At 33.8% G+C, this 26,828-nt stretch overlaps 1 protein-coding gene across 2 annotated transcripts in view; it reads left to right on the top strand.

The window, feature by feature from the left end:
• The window catches only part of LOC149085069 (cytoplasmic polyadenylation element-binding protein 2-like), a 64,053-nt gene that overhangs the window by 1,793 nt on the left and 35,432 nt on the right, over positions 1-26,828 (top strand). For both annotated transcript variants that reach the window (XM_089232852.1, XM_089232851.1), the window contains exon 2: positions 324-450. In XM_089232852.1, coding sequence (XP_089088978.1) covers positions 324-450 — 127 coding nt within the window. The remainder of the gene's footprint in view (positions 1-323; positions 451-26,828) is intronic.

Here is a 26,828-nt window from a genome sequence, read left to right as displayed (position 1 = left end):
GCCATAGAAATTATATACCAGAAAGGACTCTGCGAGACAAAAAAGGTTGAGAATCGCTGTTTTAATGGATTAATGGCAATTAACGTAATCTTGTAAATACCCTTTTTTTAAATAAATTTTGAACTTGAAATGTCTGTGAATATCATAGACTCGAATATCATTTTACACTAATACTCAATTTCATCCTGTTTGAAAAATTCAAAATTTATTTTTTCACCCTGTTTTAACTATTATAATTTGTTTTATGAACAAATAAAAAACAAAAGTTATAGTGTCTTTTTGCAGTTTTTAATCTCGTTTTTTTTTTGTTTATTTTTTATTAGGATCAACAATTATCCGGAAATGTTAATTCGAATCCTCTCGATACATTAAGAATTCCATTAGAGCAGCAGATTTTAGATATCATGAGAAACAGCAACTCTGAAAGTCAAGATCAAGTGCTGTACAAAGGTATGTGTCATTTTTTATAACGTTGATGAATAAAAAGTTAATTATTTTTCGGAAAATATAACAAATATTTATAGCATACAGGGTGATTTCATAACTTCCATTGTCGCCTTTTACTGGCGAGCCGTTGTGATCTTAGAGGTATACTTCCAATTATAAAAAGTGTCCAAATAACGTGTAAACCTCAGATACGTCATTTATGTTGCAAGGGGTTGTATAGTTAATAAAATGAAAAAAAAGTTAACTATAATTTCCGAATATAAAAGTTAATTAATTTTGAAAGATTAATTGATTATAAAAGTTACCGAATATAAAAGTTAATTAATTTTGAAAGATCAATTCATTATAAAAGTTTCCGAATATAAAAGTTAATTAATTTTGAAAATATTAATTGATTATAAAAGTTAATGGAACGTCGATTTTCTATAATTATTGGACAGTTTGCGTTATAGGACAATGTTTTTCTCATTCTTTATATAAATTTTAGAAACATAGTTTAAAAATTTAATAGCAATAATATACTTGCAGTATTTGCCTTTGGTAAATAGTTGAATACAGTTAATGAATGCGCGTGTTACATTGAATAGAACGCTGAAGATAATTTTCATTTCATTTAGATAATTTTTAAGTCATGTCGTTATGTGATTGTAATGCCACATTATTACTGTATGATGAACTTTTATATACACAAATAATACTGTTGCAATAGTTGAACTGGAAAACGATTATTATCTTTGAGAGCCGGGTCTCCAAAGCGATTCGGAAACATCACGGGCAAACAATGAAATGAAATTTTTCACCCTTTTCAAATTTTTCTCTTTTAATATAGAATAATTGACAACGGATCCGTCCAGACTTTTTGTAGGGTCCTGTTTTTGTGAAAATGGCAATTAATTTTGTGAAAATAAGTAATTTTGTGGGAAGCGAAATAATATAGTTAATCTATCATAAAAGAAATGAAATGCCAATTTTATATTTCATCAATTTTTATTTTGTGAAGGTCCATTTTTTTGGACCCAAATTTTGAATGGACAGACCACTGATTAACATTTTAAACAATAACGAACAACATCAATCCCCAATAGAATTTAACGTAGTTTTCACTAGTGGTCTTTCGGCATTTATAGCAGAAAATACTATTAATTAATACAAAAATGACAAGGAAACAGATATTTTCAGGATTTTATGCCGAGCGAGTTCACCTCGGCATAAAATATAGAAAATATCTGTTTCCTTGATATACAGGGCTGAGAAAAAGCCGTCTATTTCTAAAAAAAATGACATTCGATCTTTAATCTGAAGCGGTGTTTCGAGAATCAAAAACATTTCATTAAAAGCCGTGTTTGTCCCATGTATAACGGGCTGAAGTAATTCAAATTTTATTTCATAATAAGAATATAAGAATTCAGTTTTTCATTATTCAGTGCAGATTAGCGTGTGTTACATATTTATAAATATTTATAAAGCATTTCCAATAATCAACAAGACAGGTAATAGATGGTTGAACACGTGAAGATATCTCTGAAAGAGGTTTTCCTATTATACTGTACTTGCATTTAAAAGGAAAACATGTATTTTCATACTCGGTTTTATTTCATGCCATAACTTTTTCCTTTTTTTCGCGTGTCCGTGTTATTCGATATCGGAACCGCTACAAAACAATGTTGATATTTTGTTACGGGAGCAACTGGTTCGTGATGCTGTTTAACGATCGCTCACGGCTCTATAGGCTTTTATATGTATTAGGCTTAAGTCCGAAGTCTGGCCAATTCCACATTGACCAAGTAATTTGGCCAGAGTTATAAATACCTATAAGAGAATTTCCGACTACTTCAGACTTTAGTAGATAAATTCGAAAAAGAGGTCGACGTTCAATGGTTATGAAATGTCATGAAAAAAATCATGAAATATCATGAAAAAAATCATGAAATATCATGAAAAAATCATGAAATATCATGAAAAAAATCATGAAATATCATGAAAAAATCATGAAATATCATGAAAAAAATCAAATCATGAAATATCCAAGAGAGATTTATCAAGAAATTACAGGAATCGATAACGTTTTTACCACTACGAAAGTGAATTAATTCTATTATCTATTTAGAATAAATAGATTCAGAAAATTCTGTGTTCTCTGTAACAGCTAATTTGCAATAAATTTTAGGAGTCTTTTTTTTGTCAGTCACTTGCAGTTATACGTCAATAATTAATTGACATTCAATATTTTTCTTCTAAGCTAAAGTTTTAATAAGCTATATGGAAAATATTATAAGTTAAATGTTATTTTAGAATTTATTCGTCGTTTGTGTGATTTTGTAGCATCTAAAAGAGCTATATATTGATATCAACGTCAATTTTTCGTTATTGTACATATCACTACTTTGCATGACTATTTACTCGACATATTGTTGCATTCATTTTCTTTTGTATACAGGGTGTCCTGTAAGTGCTATCAGGGCCTTTATCTCATCAACCGTCCATCGTAGAGGTACGATTCCAATTTAAAAAATGCTCAAAAGGCGTTCAAAAATTACCTTGTACCAGTTTCGAAAGTGAAAATACAGTGCGTGCGTCACAAAATAAAAAATCTAAATTTTCATACGGTCCTCTTGTACTCTAACTTCCAATTGGAAAGTTTTTCCCATTCTCTCCCGAGGTCAACTGAAAAATTCCATGTTTCCAAGTGCAATATTCGCTAAGATATTTGAATTCAAAAATCGGGAAAAGTTATGAAAGAACAACTAAAAATTAACGGAGAACGCTCCTCTCCCTCATTTATGCTGTCCTTTCCCAACTTTTCTCCGTTTCTTGAATTCGAATATCTAGGCGAATATTGCGCTTAGAAACTTGACTTTTTTTTTTGTTTGCCTCAGGAGAGACAAGGAAACAACTTTCTCATTGGAAGTTAGAGGACGGTGGGAACCGTATAAAAATTTAGATTTTTTTTTTAATTTTGTTACACGCTGTATTTCACTCTCAAACTGGTACAAGATAATTTTTGAACGCCTTTTGAGCATTTTTTTAAATTGAAACTATACCTCTACGACGAACGGTTGATCGGATAAAGGCCGCATTAGCACTTACAGGACACCCTGTATAGTAAATTACCAATTGCACGCCGGTGTTCAAAATTAGGGGAATTATGATATATTTTTGAATTTCTTAAAAAATATGTAGTGAAATTATAATGCATGTGCTTTGTTTTCGAGTAACGTGACCGTAACCGCACATGTAGGTTCTGTAGCAAAAAAGTTGTAGGCAAAAAGTTCGGTGGTTTGTTGTTCCACTGTTACTTTGTTCGTACACATCCGCGATAATCATAACATGTGCTGTAAAATTTGTCCTATTTCATAATCAGTATGGTAGAACGGGTAACCGGCAACGTTTAAATGACGGAATGCGAGGAAGAATCGTTTATAGATTAGAGAAGGACAGTCCCAAGCTTAGGTTGCACGACAAATAAATTCAACTCCCAGTTTAAGTGAAAAAAATTAGACTACTTTACCGCACACCAACTCCGGTCATACATCGCCATACGGTAATTTCCAACCAGTGAAGTTGGGTGGGAAAAGAAGACACCATCTACCGGTGGTCGCCCCAGGCTCGGTAGGTTGATTACCGATGGCTTGAGAGATTTAATATTATATCAGCAAGTGGTCATGAAAAGCTTATCTCTCTGGTTAAAGGTAACAACGATGTATGGATGAAATTTTCGATGCACTACACGGTACTTATCTCAGCATAGGTCTTGGTCGGAGCACGAGAATGGGAAAGGAATTGAGTAAGAAGTACAAAAATATCACAAAAAACTATAATGATCTACATTAACTTACATGTAAGCAATGTAAAAGTAAAAACTATGCCGTCAAAATGTTGAGTCTCCAAACCTATGATAATTAAAGAGGAATTATTGTAAGGAATTATTATAAGGAATGACATCTTAATTCAAGATGTCAGGTGGACGTAATTGACGTGCAGAGTAATGCAGATGGAGTACAGGTATATACTGAATTATCAAGCCCATCTAACGAAATTTGCTTTCTTATGTCCACTAAAAAGTAAAAGAGCAGAAGAAGTGGCAGATATATTCCTAGATATTTTCACCATAATAGGTGACCCGAACATTCTACAGTCGGACAATGGCAGAAAATTCACCCACAACCTAGTCAGTGCACTTGAAGAAATGTGGCCAGAGTTAAAAATTGTGCATGGCAAGGTACGCCATAGTCACAGCCATGGAGTAGTTGAACAAGAAAACAAAGATGCACAGAATTTGTCGATTACTTTGATGAAGATCAATAACGCGAGCCTCTGGGTGTTAATACTAATATTCATTCAGTTCATGAAAAATCGTTCCTTTCATCAGGGTATTCAAAAGTCACCTTACGAAGCTATGTTCGGGCGCAAAACTAAATTGGGTCTTAGCGCTTCTCAATATCCTGCAGAAATCGTGAAACAGCTGACATCAGAGGAAGACCTAGAAAAAGTTGAAAATTAAATGGAAATTGCATTGCGTTCTATATCTTCTGACAGCAGGGCGGATGAAGCAGAGTAAGAGTGTTTCTGTTGGGAAGAACTTTGATGATGAAAAGAATTATCTTAGTAAGAGCAACGGAAATCTCTAAACAGGGATTGATGTAACGTTCTGTATCGTTTGTGAACAAGAAGCTTCAAATGTTCATACCTGTGTGTTGCGCAAACAAGCAGGTCGTACCATTTGTGAAGTATTAACAGTAAAAAATGAAGGATATGGCAGCAAACTAACTTGTATTTTTTGCAGAAAGAAAAAAGGTGCATCAAGAAAGAGATTTTTATTACACGGTTTCCTTAATAAACCAGCCAAGAAAATGCGGAGGAATTCTGAGAAAAAGTTTGCACCAGCAATAGTCCAAGACAATGTTTACGTTCAACTGAGGACGACGCACTGATCCACGAACAGTGATTTTGGCTCCGGAAAATAACCTGTATAGGCAGGCCTCAGATGGAGCTCAAAGTTTTAACCCTTTCGCTACCACATTATGAGAAATTGAAATAATTATCATGTGAATTTTTTGATAGGGCATTTTAATTCTAATTAAAGATCAAAAACAAAAATAATTTTTTTTCAAAAAATTACTTAGAACACAACGAATACCCGGTACTTGAAAGTTTCGTCAGAACTATACGCTTACAATAAAAATAAAAAATAGCAATTCACATATTTATGTTGAATAATACATAATAATAAATATTCATGTATTTTACGACAAAGAAAACCATAATTTGTTTTATACATTTGTTAGGAAACATTTTGTAAAAGGAGTGTTTCAGTGCATTACACAAAAGTGCAATGTAGTAAAAACTTTTACAGAGGCGAAAAATGTAACAGAATTTTATCAATTAGCATATATTTAAAAAACTAGTTGTCCCACACTTCTGCTGTCATCTGGTAACCGTAAAGTAGTTACTTACCGTATTAGTAACTACTTACTAACCGCAGTAGTGTACTTTAAAGTACCGTCAGTGGTGAAAGGGTTAAAGCAGTTGTATGCAAGAAATGAGTTTACCTTCCTTTGAAGAAAAAATAGTCTTTTCCCAATCGATTCCGGGTAATGAATTATTGTTAAGAGTAATATCATCCAGTCAATATCTAACTGTGGAGGCTAAGGATTTTCAAAGTATCCCTGTACTACCAAGTGTTCAAAAAATCAATGCAACCGCAAACAAGTCGATGTGACTCAGTGTCAGAACAGTTCAGACGGCGGAAATAGGTAAAACTAAAAAACTTTCATCCATTCAAGATAACTTGTTGAAGTTTGAAGTAATTTTTAATTGCAACTACGAGAATTTTTTAATCATGTTATTTTAAATTTAGATTTGCTTTTCCTATTCATTTTTATTTATTTTTCGTACGAATTCGAAACTTCAATAAATCTTTTTGAACATTAATTAAATTTTCTCTTTATTTTGAAGTGATTTTTTTTCTACTGTTACTGAAGCGAAATAAGTAATATTGTTGGTTTGAACAGTCACGATTAACTCCCATAGCTGCGTGATCCAGCGCTGTATAAATTCTAGTCTTTGGAGAATTTCTCTTGCACAATTCAAAATCTGGCTGTCAGCCACATTGTGCATACTTGATGATCAAAACACGAGTCTTAAATTCTCGTATTAGCCAAAATGACTTGACCGATTACCGAAGTGGCAAAGTCAGACTTAGTACTTTGGCTTAGCACTGAATATATTTTTTCCAACGGCGAACTCTTTGTCGTTCATTTGAGTATTCTTTAGATGTCATGTGCAAACTATGTCCCGTGTCACGTAATATCGCTGGGCGGGCCAGATTGCGAAGAGTGATCGATTCGACTCCATCCGGCCGCAGCAAAAACTAGCTCTGGTTCGAGTTAAAAAAAGAAAAGAATAAACCTAGCGCATGTTTTTTTATGCTCGCCACGACAATATTGTTTTCCCAAGATCTCATGAAATAAAACATCTTTCCAAATTCATCCAAAATTCAAAGCATTCTTCCTAGAATTCTAATTTTTTTGTTTATCTAAGTCACGTTTGATAATCTGAAATGTGAATACTTTTAAAGTTAATTAAATTCTATATTTTTTACAACCATTTTAAAATAGCCTTTTCAACAACAAAAACCAAATGAAAAGCAATGTCACAGCGACGCTCTCACGAACGTCAATGGAACAGAACATTTTTCCAAATTGATGAAAACAGATTGAAACTGACGAGCAAATTATAAAAAAAAAGCATGGAAATAAACATAAGCACAATGTTGCTCTGCAGAACGCTCTTTTGCACGAATGTGTTTTGTTAGAACTGTTGGAAAATAACGAAAAACGTTAAAAATAAATAATACGTATTAAGCGAGTTCATGGAAATGAAGTTCGATTGTATTGTCCACCAACAAAGTACTTTTAGAAAATGTTTGTTGCTAAAAATCTGTGGCTTGAATATGAAGATATAGCGCATGTAAAATCTTAACGTTCTTATAAAATTTTCATTTTTATATAATAAATACACGAGATATACTCAATTTTTACGACTATTCCTACATTTTTGTCCATCAATTTATTAACTATTTGACTTATCGATACCTTTATCCAAAAAATAGAAACTTTCTCTGGTTTTAATTCACAAAAAATATTTAACATGTTTGTAAGACAAATGACTTAATTTATGTTAAAAACGAGTTACATTTTTTCTGTGAATTATCGATAGCTATCGTCAACATAGGAAAATTATTAGAAATACAGTTTTTGAAGACTATCAGTATTTTTTTATTTTATTTTGAAATTTTATTTTATTTGGCATTTGTCTCTAAGATTCGAACTTACGGACATTAGTTTTGACACAAAGGTACAAGAAATTTCCAAAGTATTTTCGTATTTTCTATATTTTAACATGAAAATCAGCTTTCTATAAACTAGTTAAGTTTGCATTTGCTTTTGACGGCATAAACCATATTACAGTGGTAGTCATTCAGCAATTTTCTTTCTAGAACACCATTTTTAGAAAATCTGCCATATATCATGTCTGATTCAAAATCAGCTTACATAAACATCTGATATGCTCCAAAAGGAGCTGCCGTTGCATGCTTCAAACTTTTGACAAAACATGATTGTTTCGGGTACGTATTTTTCATATACTAGAACTATATTTTATGTTACTTTGGTGATGTTTGACAACCTAGGCGTGTGCTTCTAGGAGGTTTTTGGAGATATTGTTCAAAAGTATTAGAGAACTCGTGGTCTAATGACTTGAGAAACAATGGGCTCGCGGTATTCGGAAACAACATCATAAAAACAACTCCATCATTGTCACTATTGATGATGAAATATGTGAAACTCACTATAAAATCTAAGGAGTAAGAAATAAAAAAAGTTCAATTTCTTTGCTGACAGTGGGGAACAAATAACTCATTCTAAGCAGTATATTTTAGTGATAAGAAGCTGTAAGGAATCGGTAGATGTGAAAAAGTCTTTCTCGAATCCAGAATGCAATTTTTCATCCATTTTGACGGTAAATTTAGTTTAGCCTCGGCGAAAGAATTCGAACGTGTTTTATACGAAATTGAACGAAGCGAGAACGCATTCTGCTCTTGGCTTCGGCACAACAAAGTGACTTTCCAGTCTTTTAGGTATCGTAAAATTCCAAAAAATTGAGCGGAAATTGGAAAGTAAAAAATAGCCACACAAAATCTATTACTTTTTTCCCCATCTCAAAAATATTTGTTTTTACCTAAAACAAAAAGGGGGAAAATTGTTTTTGCCATTTCAAACCACATGTGGTAAGTTGACTATACACTAATAATATATTGACAAAAATGTTCATATTACGTCAATATTTGTAATAAACGAAGACTAAGAATGAAAAGCACAAGAGTTTAATGAATGTGAAACACGCTAGCGAAACACCTCCTATAAAAAAGATGTTTTTTAAATGTTAAACTGGTAAAAATTTGATTAACATATTTTCTTACTTTGTCACGCAAAACAAGTTATTTTTCTGCTCCGAATTATTGATTTTGAATATTTTCTCTCATCAAGAAATCTTAAAAAGTTAGTTCGTGGCTCCGAATCAATTTTTCTTTCATTGTGTTATCTTGGAGAATAAAAGTCGATTTATTTGGTTTTTTTTTTTGGCTCCGAACCAAATTGTCCAACGGCGATTTTCATTAGTGTGAGAGCTATCGTGTTGAGACATTGATGTATATTATAGCTACATAAAAGTATCCGAAATTAGTCCCCGAAGTTAATAAATGTGAAAAAAATGTAGGTGAAAAAATTACATTCGATTTTACTCTTATACATCTTTTCCAACGTCCATAAAAGATCTACCCTTTTCTTATGATGTAAAAGCCAAACATCGATTATTGGTGAAACATGATTCTTATATTCGATATTCTTAATGGATAAGTTATTTTTGTCTCTAACGAAAGATGCCGAGTTGTAATATATTATTTTGTTTTATAACTTTATTTTCACCTATTTTTGTCCAGACGCTCTTGCTACAGTTAGCCAAGTAATTTTTTCTTTATTTTAGTGGCCATTGGCCATCTTTCATAGAAGCAAAGCCCAAGTTTCATCATTAAAAAAGTATGCTTATGTTATGTACTCATTCTAATGAGCGAGAGTCATCAACTAGGGTTAGCAAAATTTTTCGAAAGAAATCCGTTTGGGATTATAATTATTCGATGAATATTCATTCATCGAATAATTATTTTCCCATTCAAATATGTTAATTTCTTCAGAATAAAATTTTTTTTAGATTCCAATTATATTCTATAATGATTGATTATTGTGATTTTAAAATCAGCTTAAAACAGAGAAATTAGGAATTAATGTAAAAAAGATAATAACGTCACCAAAATAATTGCCGATTTCTGCTAAAACTTTCAAAATATGCTGACCGTCATAAAAAAAATTCTCCAATCAGCGATAAATTATGTGAACTAAATTCCATACAAATTCAAATCTATCGCAACAAAATAGTCGCAATCTGCAACGAATTAGAATTAAAATTATTTTACTAAAAGAGGTCGGTATTTATGTTTATAGTTATAAAGTTACAGTATTTATATTCATTATTCTGTGAAGATAACAAATTTAATCAACCACCGAAAATAATCTCCAATTTCTGCTAAAACTGAAATAACATGCTGACCGTCGTGAAAAAAAAAAAAGGCCAATCAGCAAGAAATTATGAGCTAAACTCCATTTAATTTCAAATCTGTGACAGCAAAACCATGAAGCAGATCTGCAGGGAATTAGGATTATTTTATTTTAAAAATTCAAGTATTCATATGTAGTTAGTGAAGATATAACGAATTCAGGCACATGTACCGTATAAAAAAAATTATTAAAAAGTTAGAAAACGGCTTAAAAAAATGCAAAAACTAAAGGTAAGTCCCATAAAACACAACTCATACGGTCACACTAATCATAATTTATTTTCGTTCTTTTTTTAATTTTCATTCATTCATTGAATAATTATTTTCCCATTTAAATATGTTAATCTCTTCAGAAAAAAAATCTTTTTAGATCCCGATTATATTCTAATGATTTTAAAATCAGGTTAAAACAGAGAAATTAGGAATCAATGTAAAAAAATGGATGCATAAAAAAACAATTTCCTACCGCTAATTACGTTCTCGTTCCACGCATACCCCAAATGACAATCACCTCGGGTATTATTTACCGCGGCACTTTCAGCATAGGGTGTATGTACAGTGCATATGCAATCAGTAATTTATCGCATTCCAATTTGCGATAGCAGCTCTACTGCTCCCGTCTCTACTAAGTGTATACTTATTTTGTAGTAAAAGCCTACTGCTGCTACAAGCCTTTCAAGTGGAAAAACAAAAATAAAAATCACATTTCGTTTCCCTTTCATTCCATAACATTTATTGGTGACCTTAAATCAGCTAGTAGCTATAACTGTCCAGTTAAATAGGGTAATAAACCTAGAAGCTATTCGGCCTGCGCCACACCTAACAAAGATGAGCCAACCGAGGCGCTGCATAATTTATTCCTGACTGAGAGAACGGAACACGCACTCCCCCCTCAGATGGAAAACAAATAGCATTGACGAGTTCCATCCATATCAAGTGCGTCACATAAATAAGTTCAATTTTAGCGTACCCACTAATTAATTGATGTACCTTTTTTACACGAGGGGGGAGACCATTTTTATCATTTTCAAATTTCTAGATGGAAAGCTTAGAAACCCGAGGGAGATAAATCTGAAATCGCACATCTGTGGAATTAATGTAGCAGAACTGCATTATAAATTGGTGATTTCACGTAATGTTCTGATTATTGATCATAGTACCATAAAACTAATCGAGTTGATAGATAGTAAATTTATTCAGCATTTCTACATGTTTCTTTCACAATACATTAAAAAAAAATCTATTTATAATTCTATTATGAAACAGAGGTATAGAGTATACTGGATTTATTTTAGACATTGACGTGGAATGGAGTTGGCTAAAAAATTTAGCATACATTACCGCTCAAAAGTCTTTTGACAAATGCAATAATGTTTGTAGCGGCAACTCCTTTGCATGTGCTGCCCTGACTTTGGTATATGTAAAGCAAGAGGAAGACATTTATCGACACCTGTAGCTGAAATTTGTTTGTTTGGGGTTAGTGAGCTTTCATTGTGCAATTTTTGTTCTTGGACGGATCGAAAATGTTTTGGCAAATATAGTTTAATCAAATATGTAAGTAATTAATTCTTATTTGATATGAATTTATAATAGGATTATGCCGATCACAATTAAAACTCTAAAAAATAAAAATAAAAAATTTATTTAAAAAAACTCTAAAAAATAAAAACACCGAAAAAAAAAAAATTTCGGTGGATTTTTTTCGGGGAACCATAATTAAGGCTTGAAGAAAGTGGTGAAGTCGAGCCAAGGTAGCAAGCAATTTTTGTATTTCAAGAGAGTTCATAATTTTAAAACAACGATTAATAATCTCGAGAACCTGTAAAAAGTAATTTTCTTTTAATGCGACTATAGAAGACAACATAAGATAGATATGCCAATCAAAATGAAAGTAAAGAGATATCCCCGAAATATCCACTAGGCAAAAAACCTGATGAATTTTATTCGAAACACGAACTGAATTTGAGTGTATCATTTGTAAAACGTTGGCTGAACATTATGAGCTTGTTTGGTTGCCTTCCGAGCGGAAAAAAAATCGTTATTATTTAATTACAGAAGTTCGGGGGGAATTATGCCAATCTCCTCCATTGATAAGAGAAAGAACCCAAGTTACAAATAGATGATACATAATACACATATCAGGTATTACATTTGTTCTTATAAGCAGTTGGCAAGTTATAATGTAATTATTAGGGTATTATAGGTACTTGTTGATAATCACAAAGGCGAAAGTGGGGATGCTCGAAAGTGGGTTCTCTACTAACGATGTTGGTGCTCTTAACCTTCTAAAACAAACACAGTGACAGGTTCCGTTACAAAAATTTATTTCATAACCACATGTCGTCCTTCACGACGTGACACAACATGTCGCTCTTACCGATATTTCAGCTCGACAATGACCGTAAATATAGCTTAAAAGTTAGAAATTATTTGAAAGGCAACAAAATGAGAGTTTTATGGGAGGGAAGTCAACGCTATAACTTGAATACCATCAAGCATTTATGGATTGAGTTCGACAGAGACGAGTCGGAACCTGAAATTCTTTACATTCGACGGCTTTTTCAACTGTGAAAAAATAATTTAAAAAAATACCCACTGACCATGATAAACTCATTGAGTCCATACCAAAACATGAGAAGTAGTTTTACAATCTAAACTGCTTTCAACTAAGTGTTTGACTTATTCTGATACAAATACAAATACAAGGCCACAACAGGCAAAATCCCCAACGAAATGGCTGATAAAAAGATGCCCATAACAAATATGGATGTCTTTATATTTCAAAAATACAGCAACTCAATTAAAAATGCAATTTCAACCAATATATATATACATAATTAATGAAATATATTATACAATGCCCATAAAGAATACTTATGGTTGTCTTATTCTAAGTATGAATAGCATCTCGATTTACCCAAATATGTTTATCGTATTTCTTTTTAAACGTGTCAATTGTGTTAGAATTTATTACCCCGGGAGTAAGCTATTCCGTTTATTAACAACCCTATTAGAGAAAAGTTCCCTTTGACACCATAACCTAGAATTATCCCTTACCAATCGATACTGGTGTCCCCTTGTAAAAGCAGCCGATTGACGGTGGACTAATAATTCATGGTCTATTTCGTTGAAAATTTTGAACACTTCCATCATATCTCCCCGACACCTACGTTCATCCAATGTTAACTTATTCAAAAAATCTCTCTTAAAAAGTCTCTCTTAACAAGCCTCGTGTGCCAATGAGGACACGCGTAGCTCTTCTCTGCACCCCTTCAACCAAGTCTATGTTCCTCTGTAGGTATGGTCTCCAAAACCTTACAGCATAAGAAGTCCATTGGAGTCCAGGACGAAGTAAGCCTCGGAAAAGCGAAAGAATGACTTTAGGAGAACGCGAAGAGACTTTTTTGAAAATGAAACAGAGCATTCTATTCGCTTTTTTTGACCACCGCTGAACAATCTTCAGAAAACCTAAGCCGCTCGTCAACAAGAATTCCCAAATCGGTGACCCTAGTTGCATCCGGGATAGTGACACCATTCAACTCGTAAGAGAACCGTGGGTTGTTCGAACCAAAATGAGCGATCTATTTTGTTATGGTGTCCAATGCATGACTGATTTGATTATTTAGTAGGTGTTTGTTTTCTTGTTTGCTTGTGTCAAAAAACTTTTGAGCCAGCATAAAACTAAATCAATTTTTTTTTTCTGAACTTAAAAAGTTTGGATACCAAATTTGTAATGAGACTCAGTGTTTGTTTCATAGGAGAGATATATTTTAGTAAAAGATTTAAATACAAATTTTTCAGACACATTTGGAAAGGAAGATACAGCAGACCAAAAAAAAAAGTTTTGCGGTCCAATATAATTTATTATAAAACACTATTTATATATTATAAAACATTTCTATACTATTTTAAAATCTGCGGTGGCCCGAATAGAACCTATAGTTTGCCCGTCACTTTGGTCTATATAACAATGTTCTTAAATTTTTTTACAACTGCGGACCGATGAAAATAGTTGAAAAATTTCGTGTGAAAATTTTCGTAAAAATAAACAGTGTTTTGTAGACCGTATTTTATTCGTTAAATATAAAATTATGTAATGGCTACATGAATGGGGTCAAATGTTTTTTGGACTGGCAGGAAATTTCCACGCATCGGCACCAGTCTGCGGACCAGTGGTTGAAGAACACTGGTTTAGTTAAGTGTTCTTCAACCGCTTATTATATTCCTCTTATTTGTTTATCTTTTGCCCGTCCAAAAATAATTTTTCTTAGCCTGCCCTCAAATCAATTTCCACATTCATATTTTGCCTGTCTGTGTACGAAATCATTTTTCACACATACTTATTATTTACCACTTCTGGCCATATCGCTGTATTGCACATTTTACTGCCATTAATGAAATGGGTTGGAAACAAAGGCGCTGTCTATCGGTGGTCGCCTCAAGCTCGTTAGGGAAAATATCGTATGTATATTCTCCCTCGGGTTTGAACCTGGGACCGTAACAACAACCTTCACGGTAGTAAACAAGCATCTTACCACCACGCCACTCGGGCGCTTAATTGTGTGTTCTAGCACAGGGTAGTTTTAACTATTTTCACTGGTCGGAAGGTGTTAAAAGGTTGAACACTGGTTTATACAGGATAAACGTAATCATTTCTGACAAATCATTCTCACGTAATCGTTCTCAACAAAAGAGGGGGTGATAGATATGCCCAAGTGGAACATGAAACACCCTATAACCCTATCCTATCTCAACCGTTTTCCCGTTACGGTGGATAATTGATTATGGAAGAAAAATGCGTCAAGTCTGAAAAAACCCAAATTTATGAATTTTCTGCAAGATCTATATACACGCAAATTAAGTGCATATTTGAAAAGAACACAAAAAATCCTATAAATGCTATAAGGTGACACCAATTTCATCGAAATATCTGGATTTAATGGTGAGCTACAAGCGCTGATAGATGGGCAAAGTTCAAAATCGAATTATCATAAAAATTTAAACACCCTTCTAGTTAGAATCAGTCAAATTTAGCAAGAACTTTCCCATTGCACCAGCTTTTGAAAGAGCATACAATAAATCTTATCGGTGTTCTGGTTCAGGAGAAATTTGGCCTTTTTTTGCAATACATCACTGAAATCAGTGTTTGTCGAATTAGATATTCGAGGAAAATTAGTAATTGGTGGTTACAGATTTTTGCAACAATTTGATTTCGCAGAAAAAATACTATGAAATGACACCACTTCTATCAAGATATCTGTATTTAATGGCGAGCTACAAGATTGCTGAGGGGGTGAAAATCATATCATCATCAATTGGTGAAAAATCATATTGTCACCAAACTCTACTAAAATGTCTACTTCGGCAAACGCTGATTTCAGTGACGGATTGCAAACAAAAGGCTAAATTTCTCTTGAATCAGAACCGCGATATGGTTTATTGTAAGCTCTTTCAAAAGATGGCGCAATTGACAAGTTTTTGGCAAATTTGACCCAATGTAGCTAGAAGGGTGTTTGCGGAATTAGCGATTAAAAATTTTGGTGACCTTTCAGCGCTTGTAGTTCACCAGATATTTCGATGAAATTTGTGTCGCCTTATAGGACTTTTTTTTTCAAACATGCACTTAGTTTGCATGTATAGGTCTTGCAGAAACTTTATAAATTTGTGTTTTTTCAGACTTGACGCTTTTTTTTCCATAATAGTTTATTCACCATAACTCGAAAGCGGTTCGAGGTAGGACAGGGTTGGTAGGGTGTTTCAAGTTCCGCTTGGGTTCGTCTACCATTCCCTTTTGTTTGGCAGAGCAGGTCACTTTCACCGTGTATAGAATATTTCTGTTTTGTTCACGTGGTTTTCACTCATCACTGATGCTTGCAGGCTCAGCAGGAATGTCATTGAATGCCAACTGGATGCATTCTATACTATCACAGAGTTAGCATTAGTCTGTACTTTTTCCTGTTGACATGTGAAATCGATCGCTTGATTGGATATACCCCATACATGAATTGAATGCTCCCATCTTTTTTGATGCAGTTGAGAACGTCATTCGTCAAATCATGTACTGTATATGCACTTCGCGTGTGAATACAAAATCATATTCTACTCGTTTTCAGTCATCTTATATACAGTCCCGGTGTACCCGAGCCCAGGAGTTCTGGCTGAATGCTCGGCATTAGTACTCGGGTTAGACGTCGGATGTTGAAACCCATTTTATTGGGAGAACGTGAGATCTGATGATTGTTGAGGCCTCAACAATGAAATTTGATTTTATTCAAAACAGTGTTACACGCCTACTGAGTGAAACGATTTCTTGTCAGCCAACGCTTGTCACGTTCATTTAGAGCGTTTTATACCATACTATTGCCTGAATTTCAATGTACTGCTGGAATTTTTGTATTCACGGAACCTCTTTTAAGAATTTTTGGCCAGTGTAGTTACTTTTGCAGAGATTTTTGAAATTTTAGTGCCTTATGGTCCAGTGTATATTTGAATATACATTGCTAATACTGTGCATGGTCAACAAAATTCCATTATACCAATTTCTTTTCTCAATTTTTTTTTTTTTTTTGGTACTTTAGGAAATACATCTTTTAGTGTCATTTCAGTACAAATAAGGTTACATCCTTAAATACCTTATTAAGGTACACAAAAAAGGTACAATACTTTTTTTTATCCAGAAAGAGTCGATTCCTTATCGGTGTCATTTTTTGAGAGCTGCAGAAATTTTGTGTGTTCAGAGATTTATAAAATCACACCGAAAATTGGAGGAATTAGAACTAAAATTCAAAGTAAAACAACTATTCAACTTTGCTAAACGAGATTTTATCAGTTTATAGATAACAGAAAAATGAAGGAAAAAAGTATATTTTACCCTTGATTGGCCATCGTAACTAATTAAAAAGTCCACTCTAATTGATGAAATTGCCGTGATGTGTTGTTTCAATTAAAATATGCTAAACATCCGTATTTGTAAAAAAATAAAATTTGCAATGAGTTTTTGTGGGAGTGATCATCAGGGGTGGTCCGCTAGCCGCATGGTATTTTTCCCCATTACTTTCCGTCACCTCGTTGAGCAAGTTGCCTGTTCTGGCCTTTGTATTTGTAGCTGAATTAACATTTTGTGTTCTGCTAACTGTGACAAAAAATTTTCGCAGTAGATGCCAAGTCACAACGGCACCTTGAAAAACTTCGACCAACTATATATATATAGGCTATGCAGACACTAATAATTTCAAAGGACAAAATTTGTCATATTTGCTGATCGGATTCATTTTGTGTCATTGAACAAGGGAGTTCCACACCCGGACACGAAGATTATTTGTGTCAAAGACAGAGAAGCATTCATCTCTAAATTTGAATATAGCAGGTTGGTGGCATTTTACGTTACATGAGACTGGCACTTCTTCAAAACGAAATACCACTATTTCGTTACTGATATCTAATGTATCACAAATCTGGTTCGGTGTAATCTTATGAACGTACAGGAGCTCCAAGTGATGGTGCGTATGCGCATTCTTTCACACGTATAGGTAGTCTGCTTGGTCCATGTGAAGCTAGTCCATCTTATATTGGTACCATTACGTATTTACCCATTCCGGATGGTCAATAGTTATACACGAGACGGGCTTTTGGCACGCTTTCTCCAAAATAAAACTTCCCTCGAAGTCTTGCGTTAATCAATTCATTGAGCGTCTATTTGACACGTGGGGCCCACGGGTTGCCAAATCAGGGATACGGAAAAATAATAATTGCAAAAGGATATGGAGAAAAATGTTTTATCTGTGAAATTTCACACCATGAATGTAATTGTATAGAATAATTTGCAGGAGTTTAAGAAAAAGTGAAGCCCAGCGTTAAATTTTAACGACCGGAATGCCCATATTTCACCATATTACTGATGGCGAAGAAAAACCTGCGAGTTTTCTGGGTCAATTTACCGGTGCGGCTTATACGCCAGAGTGTTTCCCCAGGTTCGGCAGACGACATTGCAGCTGACCATTATGTTGGCCCTCGAACAGTGAGAAGTTGACCACACCTGCCATAGAGGATTAAAACTTTGATTACCAACATCCTGTACTTCAGTTTTCTTAGCAAAGTAGCTGTTGATGCCAAAAAACCAACATTCAGAATCATAAATCATAAACGCTTGTAGGCTTTACGTATATTTTCTGTTGAAAACTAGAATTGTATTTGATATGAAAAGCCAAAATTTTTACTTCCCTTCCTTCAACTGAATGAATGAAAATGTTGAAGTTCAAGTAAAATGATGGTAAAAATGACGTTTTGAGGCATCAATGTCATCTTAGGATTATTAATTAAATATTTTTATATAATTAATTCTCTTTCACCACTTTTATTACAAATTTTATGATTTTAAATAACATAGAAATTTATTTCCAAACGATCACAAAAAAATTTATTTCTGGCACATTGTGTTTTTTTATCGATTCCGAAAGGATATAATATAAGTATTTCTCTAAAGAGTTTCGTAAATTCATTATGAAATAAGGATCAGTTATCTCAATAACTGACAAATAAAATGAGAGCGTTTCACCTTTCAAGCAAATTTTTCATGAAGAAATTAGTGAAAAAAGTTTTTTTTTAAATTTGAGACTTCTATTTTCGTTTAAAATTTACCTATTGAAGCACACAAAATATTTTAATGAGTATACTGCACCTCGTTAAGCATGAAATTAGCATTCACATTTTAAATATAAAATGTTTTCGTTTACTAATTAATACATAGATCATCTCGATTTAAGAGACTTAAATGAAAAACACAAAATAAATAATTATTTTTTGTTTTACCTTTTCTTTATACTATGAACGAATTATTCAAAAACATACGAAGATATGTTCCATATCTAAACAATCAACTAGTAACACACGACGGTAAACAATCCGCTAGGATTTATAAGCCACGCCAAGGAAAAAAAAAGTTTTTCTGAAAACACCACAGCTTTATAGACGCTTTCAGCTTCATATAAGCCGCACGCAATTTTCAATCAACAGAAATATCAAAAAATATATATATAATGTTTCGCGACATTTTAGATATTTTTTATTCTTGAATAAAAATTTAATTTTTTAAATTGCATTACAAAGAAATAATGAATAAAAAATTCCCATAGGAATTAAGTAAAATTCCTTGAAGTTCGAACATTAAGAAAAAAAATAACTGCATAAGCCCCCCTATAGCTAAAAATTAAATTTTAAATCTATATAAACCGTGGTTTTTCTACGAAAAATTACGGTATTATCAATCATTGTTCGCATCCAAATGTATAATACATTCGGGTATTATGGAATAGTTGGGTAATATGTAATACCGGGTTTTCCTCGGATTCAGGTATGGCCTCTAAAAGTGGAATAGTGATAAAAAAAACTTCAAAATGCTACAGAGTAGGTGCCACTCGATTGTCGCCATCATCACGGCTGCTATAAGAGAATATTATTTTTTTTGTTCTAGAACTTTATTAAGGCAAGCGTGTGTTCAAAAGTGTTTATCAAGTGTTAAAAATAATTAGTATTAAGCTTTGGCCTGAGTTAGGTCCGACCATCCATGTACGGTGCCGTTGAGTGTACACGAGCTCTAAGGATATCTATATATATATATAAGATTGAGATATCCGTTGCCATTGTAGCATAGTGGTCTAGGACGCTCACATGGCCGCTGTGGTGGTCGAGTGGTCATAATGACGGACTCGCATCGCGGGGACCCGGGTTCGAGCCCCACCGTCACCACAGTGGTGGTCGGCTGAAGTTGGTTTTCTGTGGTTCCCAACTTCAAGGCGCAAATGCGAGCCGATCTCCCAGTAAAAAAGTCTCGCCACAGAAAGCAACAGTCCTACAAACAGTACAAATATTCAGTCATTACACTTCACTCACTTCACTTCTGAGATATAGATGGCAGCACTAAAAAATCATACACAACACTAGGTACGCACTCAGACTGTTAGGTACACATACTTACACTTCCGGCACAACTCCCTAGGTAGTAAATTGCCCATGGCGATAGTGAGTTGTGCTCGGCTTGGAAAAAAAAAGGACACTCACATGGCAAGTGAGAAGATGTGGGTTCGATTCTCCGCATGGGCAGTTGAATTTTCTCTCTTTTCTAAATTCATCTTCGCATCAGCCAGCTGTTCAAAACCCTCGTATGGATAGCGAAGAGTGACATCATCCTTGGATGTATAAAATGTGCTGAATAATTTGAAACTAAGCCCAAAATATGCGTAACAAGTGTTGAACTTTATTCAATTTTTCGCTAGCAATTCTCTTCCCAGTTAAGTAAAACGCTTTTTTTTTTCACAAATGGTGTGATGGGTAATATGGAATACTAGAAGTATTATCTGAGTTCGGCTAGAATATCTCTTCAAGAGACAAAGTTTAGTAAAATAGAAGGGGAAAGGTCTAGAAATAATGTGTCTTGATCTCTGTGGGCCCGCCTTGACTGTTTTGGGGTAGTGAAGGAAGATTGCATCTGTTTGTCTCTTGTAAATACGCCGCATTATCAACTACAAAAACAAGTGATGAAATTTGTACTTATTTTTGTCAGACTCATTAAATCTTGTTTTCGATCTGAATTAGTTTTCTTTATTTTAAACCCGTATTCTATATTACCTGACTATTCTATATTACCCGACGAAAATGATTTTTTTAATGTTTTTTTCTTAGACATCATAATTATTTCTAAATATGATAACTTGTCGATGCAAAGACAATAATTCAAACTTTATAGAATTGCAAGTTTCAGGTTTCTATCATGTTTCAAATTGGAATAATCTAAAAAATAAAAGTAATATTCCATATTACCCGAATGTGATATATATTTAAAATGATTTACGTTTAATTGATGCCATATGACTAAAACCCATGGTAGAAATCTGATTAGTGGGAAAAGGGTCGAGGTTTTTTTTGGGGGGAAAAAAGTGCCTTATCCATTATTCACTCACCACCAACAACAATAAGATGATACGAGAGCGAGGCGGTCGGTGCCAATATACGACCGCCATCAGCTGATTGAAATTGGAAAGGAATCGTTGTTCTTTATTAATTAATGTTTAACAAATACCGTATGTTGTTGGGAAAGCAAGACCATTCATAAAGATAGATGGAGGGTTGCCGAAAGGGCGTCAGCTGCCAAGCATCCCGGAAGTACATTCACTAGAATGGAAGGAATCGTGACGATCGCTACAATGAGTATCTTCGGGATAGGATTCAAAGGGAGTAAGTGAGCTGTTGGATTTTGTGGGCGGTCGATAACACGAACGATTTTTCAAAGCATGCGTTGTGACCCAGTCGATACCGGCGACTTCGTAGTTAGCTTAGCTTCTACATTGCCGATAACTTAATTTAAATTAAAAAATTATTTCATGGGCTACATTAAATTATTCGGGGAAAGAAATCTACATTTATGGTCATATATCCTCTGACCCTAGAAGACTTCGTGACGGAACAATGGAGAGCTGTACTACATCATAAGAATATTAAAAAAATGAAAATAAAAAGATTATAGCACTTAACATCTCTCCGAAAAAGAATTAAAATGTGTTATTATGTTATTTCCCTTACGCTCAACCCAATTGCATCTGCAAGCAGAATATTCCAATTTCTATTGACTCTTGTTACCAAGCACAGAATATTCGCAAAATGGTCATTGGTCTTTATGACCATGATCAGGATCAATATCACTGAAAGTGGTATGATCCATTACAGCAATGTTTTTTTGGAGCCTGGAACATACCACTACTAAACCATATTCCTCTGCGGAACCTCTAACGAATTGGTACATGTTGGAATGTGCGTGTACGTGTAGTGAAACCTGACGTGAAGTTTGTTTCTGTGTAATGCTTGTTATGTTTAGTGTCACCATCTGCGACCAGTTTTCCTAACTATGAGCGAAGTGTAATGGTTGAATAATTTATCATTGAAGGCCTGGAATATACCGAGTGGACTCATTGCACACCATCATACATCTTAGAGTTCGTTCAAAGTGACGTCTAATCGTTCAAAAAAACGGTATAAGGAACGGCAGCTATTGGCTGTAGCGATAATCAGGGGAAAAAATCAGCCCGTTTTATTAACAACCACCCCCCCCCCCCCACACTCCCAATATAGCGAAATGTCTCAATTTCGGCCCGCAAAGTGAGTTCAAATCGGCCCACGAAAACGCGAAAACCAAGCCATGTTTTCAGCACCACGTGAATTCACAATACACTGTGACCCCCTACGAATTGGAAACAATTTATGTAATTGCTGTGCAAGGTCATCTAAGGCCAAGAGGACAGCAGATAGTGCCCATGCGATTCCCCTGCACAAGAACATGTCAAAAAAGTTTCCAAAAAAATTGTCATTCCATACAGCATGATAATTAAAATAGTTTTTGGCCCGCAAACGGTAGCCATCTCTTATATCCGGTCTGCAGACTGTACATTTTGTACAACCATTCCTTTTTGTCTATTGATACGATAGAAAACGTTTTAAACTATCTCGTAAATTGGGGAGTGAGTAAATGGGGGGGGGGGGTGGGAGGAAAAATATATTTGGAAGAATTTAATAATTTTTCATTTTAACTTTTATATTTTAGAAATACACATTCCCCCCCCCCAAAATGTTTGTAATTTTTTAGGATCTGCTTACTCGGGTTTCTAATTTTCTATCATTTTGGTGGTCCTTACGTTGGGGGGTCGGTTTATGCACGAGTATGTACGGTAGGTGAATCTAGTTAAATTAAATGAAAATAAAAAGATTTATAGCACTTAACATCGGTTCCAACAGTTTCGGGGGTAACATTTAGAGTAAAATTTTCCGGAATATCAATAATGGACCCATTTTGATCCTTTCTCTAGATTCGCTTCCAGACCCGTATCAGTATACGTCGAGAAAGAAAAAAACGTGCTTTTTGATGCTGCGCAAGTGGAATATTCTGTAAAAATTGGCGCATAGTAATCTTTTTTTTGGTCAAAAGTGAAGGCGTCACATCTATCGGTGGCCGCCTCAGGTTCGGTAGGGAAAGAATTTGTTGTTTATATTCTTCCCCGGGATTGAACTCGCGGGCCTGATGGTAGCTTTCATGGTGGTGGGCGAGCATCTTACAACTGCGCCCCTGTTAATTTTCCTGTTACTGGTGCTAACATAAGATTTTCATTGTGATGTTGACTATAGGTGGATAAAGCATTGTTGGTGAAGTTGTTTTGCCTCAACCAGAAATCGCCGGTTGAAGCTTCATGAACATTTCGGACACAGAAGAGAATGAAAAAAGATTCAGGACCACACACACACACACAATCACTCTAGCCTGACGTGCATCACCCTCTTTCGACAAAAATTTGAACTAATTTTTTTCTGTACCAAAAACAATCCCCCTGCGTGAGATTAACTTTTTCGCAAACCGCATTCAAATACAGTGAAACCTCACTACAACTAATACTCGATACAACGATCATTTTCAATTTTTGTTCGGAAATCCCTATATTCTAATATAAACGGCTACCTCTCGATATAACGATAATCACTTCACAACGATATTTTTCCTTGGTCCACAGAATATCGTTATATCGGGATTTCATTGTATATCAATTCTTTCAATTTTTTCTGAATTTTAAACTATTTACCAATTTATGGGATACTCTGTATTTTGTGTTGAGACACCTATCATTTGCCCCATGATATTGAATTAAACTTGAGCTGAGAAAATCAAACCCGAGCTTATAGGTTGCGAATCCATCATGGCACCTACGCGACCATACAGCAGAATTTGCATTGTGCCCTTTTAATCAACATGTTTACTCAGTTTTTTTGCTCGATATTCGTACTTTTGTATGGCGTCTCTATAACAACGTAAATACAATCAACAGATCAATCACGTATTTCTTTTCCTATTCCCATTTACTAACAAATGCTCTAAAAAAAACTACTCAATCGTTTTATTCGTATATCCTCGCATATCGTCGCCATGCACAGTGTTCATGCTCGCATTGATTAGTACATATTTTGATGAAAAGGCACCGAAATGGAAGGAAGCACAAATATATACAATGTGCTTCACCCCCAAAACGAATAAAAATTCCACGATTTATTTTAAAATTCAAGTAAAATAAGAAAAATTTATCAGCAAAAAGAGGAAATAATTGCTGTGACTTAAATCTACCATAAATAATTGTTAAAGGGAGTGTTAAAAAAATCAATTAGTAAAGCTTCCGTCTCACTTAATTGCAGAAAAAATTTTACTGATTACATTGGGGTAAAAAATTCGCAGATATCGGTAATTGAAGCCCCTGATTTTTTTTCAACGTTCTTAATTTTTTTGAAGTATTTTAGCACGTAAATGTATCGAAATTCAAGGACTTCAATCACTAATATCTCAGTCAATATCTATTCAATGGTTATGTGGTTAGTCTTTTTTTTAATTAAGGTATCCGAGACTACCTTTCTTTTCACTTTTCTATAAAACAATATTGGAGTAAACTTAAATAATACTTTTTGATTTAAAAAAAAAGTGTCTCAAAATGGGGGAAACAATAATAAATTTTAGACTACCTATATTATTAAAGGGCATTTTTATGTCAAATTTCAAGCAAAATTCATGTAATATTCGAAACACGATTGCAAAAAAAAATTCTATGGATGAAATGTGTTTTGTTATTTTCACAGCCATTCAAATAATGACGTTCCACGTTAGATTATACTCAAATCTGTTGATGTGAATTTTTTATAATTTCATTTAATATATCGTGTATAAAACATTGTACACATTGTTCATATGAAAAATTGTCCGTCAACTATCCCTCTCAAAGCACCATGTTCAAACACACACAACGCATCCATAGACTAAAGATATATTAGACGGCACACGCTATTCATAAAACTTGTGGAACGTGAAGAAAAGATAAGCAGTATTGTCGAGGAACAAACAGGTTCTGCGCTATTACATTTGGCGCGTTTTCGCAGAACCTAGTGATTTCGTGTTAACGCTAGGATGTTGCTGTAACGAAATTTGACTCGATCAAGTTGATGAAAACTTTCCTTTATTTGTTCAATGAATTTCATTCATTCTTTTGTAAAATATTTAGGGAGTATCAGGTTTGGGAAAAAAATCAATTCTATAATATAAACAAATATTGAAAAACGAAAGTTTTTTATTTTCCATAAGGGATAATTCGTAATAATTTAAGACTTTTGAGTTTTTTAATCTTATTATATAGCCTATCTCTTAGCTCTATAGCTGATCTCTTATACATATATAGCCTATTTCACATTTATATTTTTAAATATTCTCTTTATTCACTTTGTCACTTTTAATTTCGAAAATTTATTTATACTAGGGGTTATTTAAAACAGAAAAAATTATCTTTCCAGAACATTACAATTACTTTAATCATACATTAATTATGATTATATAATTATAATGCATCATATTATGTTATGTAATGTAACACACATTCACACACTCATACCATATTCAGTCATGAAATAATATTCAAATAATAAGCAAAAGTTTCATTTCTAACATTCCTGAAAAACCTTTTATAACCGTATCACACAAAAATGTGAACACTTGCATAATGTTTCAGGAATAAAATAAATTTTTCAAGAAAATTACAAAACCTCATCATCAATAATTTCGCTAAATTATAAGAAATGAAATTTCGTGTAGAGTATATATGTAATAATTTAAAGTATGTATGTGTGTGACATATATGTGTAACCTCTTCGCTCCAGAAGTATACATATGTGTGAAAATCTTCATTTTTTAAGGTATTAAATAGTTTTTAGAATGATTATTTTTTCAAGTTAACATCTGAGGTACACATAGTGACTTCACGTCTTGACTCAGATGGTTCTACCAAAGATATTGACTTAAAATTAATTAACTAATTAATTAATTATCTTGTTTGAGAGCATTTTCACATACAACAAACACAAATCAATCAATAAAAAATTTCTTTTCTGTAATAGTTTTATCTCAGATGTGAAGAGGGATAAGGATAAAAATACTATTTTTAGAGGTAGTTATACATTTTTATGAAAAACTGCCGTTGTCTAGAGGGTGGGGTGAGTTTTCATTGCATTCTATTTAAATAAAATATTTGTCATATATATATATTCCTCAATCTGAAAAGCATATTTTCTTCAAGTTGAGTAAACGCGAATGCAATCACTAGCTCGCCAAATCTTGCGGAGACGTATATTTCAGTTAAAACTTAATAAAACTCACTACTCTCTCTTTAATCATTTACTATCAAAAATTATATTAAAACATTTAATAATGACTCATGACATTTGAATTTTACCAAAACTTGGAACTTTAATTGAATTAAATCCAAAATGAAATCGTTAAAAACTGAGACTGCATCAGAAATTCATTGAATCGTCAATTTAATATTCCAATTTTTAATTTAGAAGAAGGGAAACAAGCAAAAAAGTACTCAATTGTGAAAGGATACTGTGTGTTGGGTCCCCCTTTCCTAAACCGTTCAGAACATCCGAAGGCTGCACAAGTGTTGACCATTCTAATCAAAAATAAGACAGCACGTGTAGATCGTCATGCGAACAGCCATAAGGAAAGCATTGCCAGCGAGATTCCCTGGCAAACCTTTTGACCCGAGTCACGTGACTCCGATCCTTTCTTCATACTGTAACCCACCCCTCTCGCGCGCTCTCTCTATATAGTATTATTACTCTATGAACGCATCACATTTCGAGATGG

The sequence above is a fragment of the Pholcus phalangioides genome, unplaced genomic scaffold (assembly GCF_987345545.1).
Source record: "Pholcus phalangioides strain wild (caught in Gottingen) unplaced genomic scaffold, Ppha-v1.0 ptg000007l_1, whole genome shotgun sequence".
In the NCBI taxonomy this organism is placed as follows: domain Eukaryota; kingdom Metazoa; phylum Arthropoda; class Arachnida; order Araneae; family Pholcidae; genus Pholcus; species Pholcus phalangioides.
Note: the sequence above shows the minus strand (reverse complement) of the source record. Positions and strands in the feature narration are given on the sequence as shown.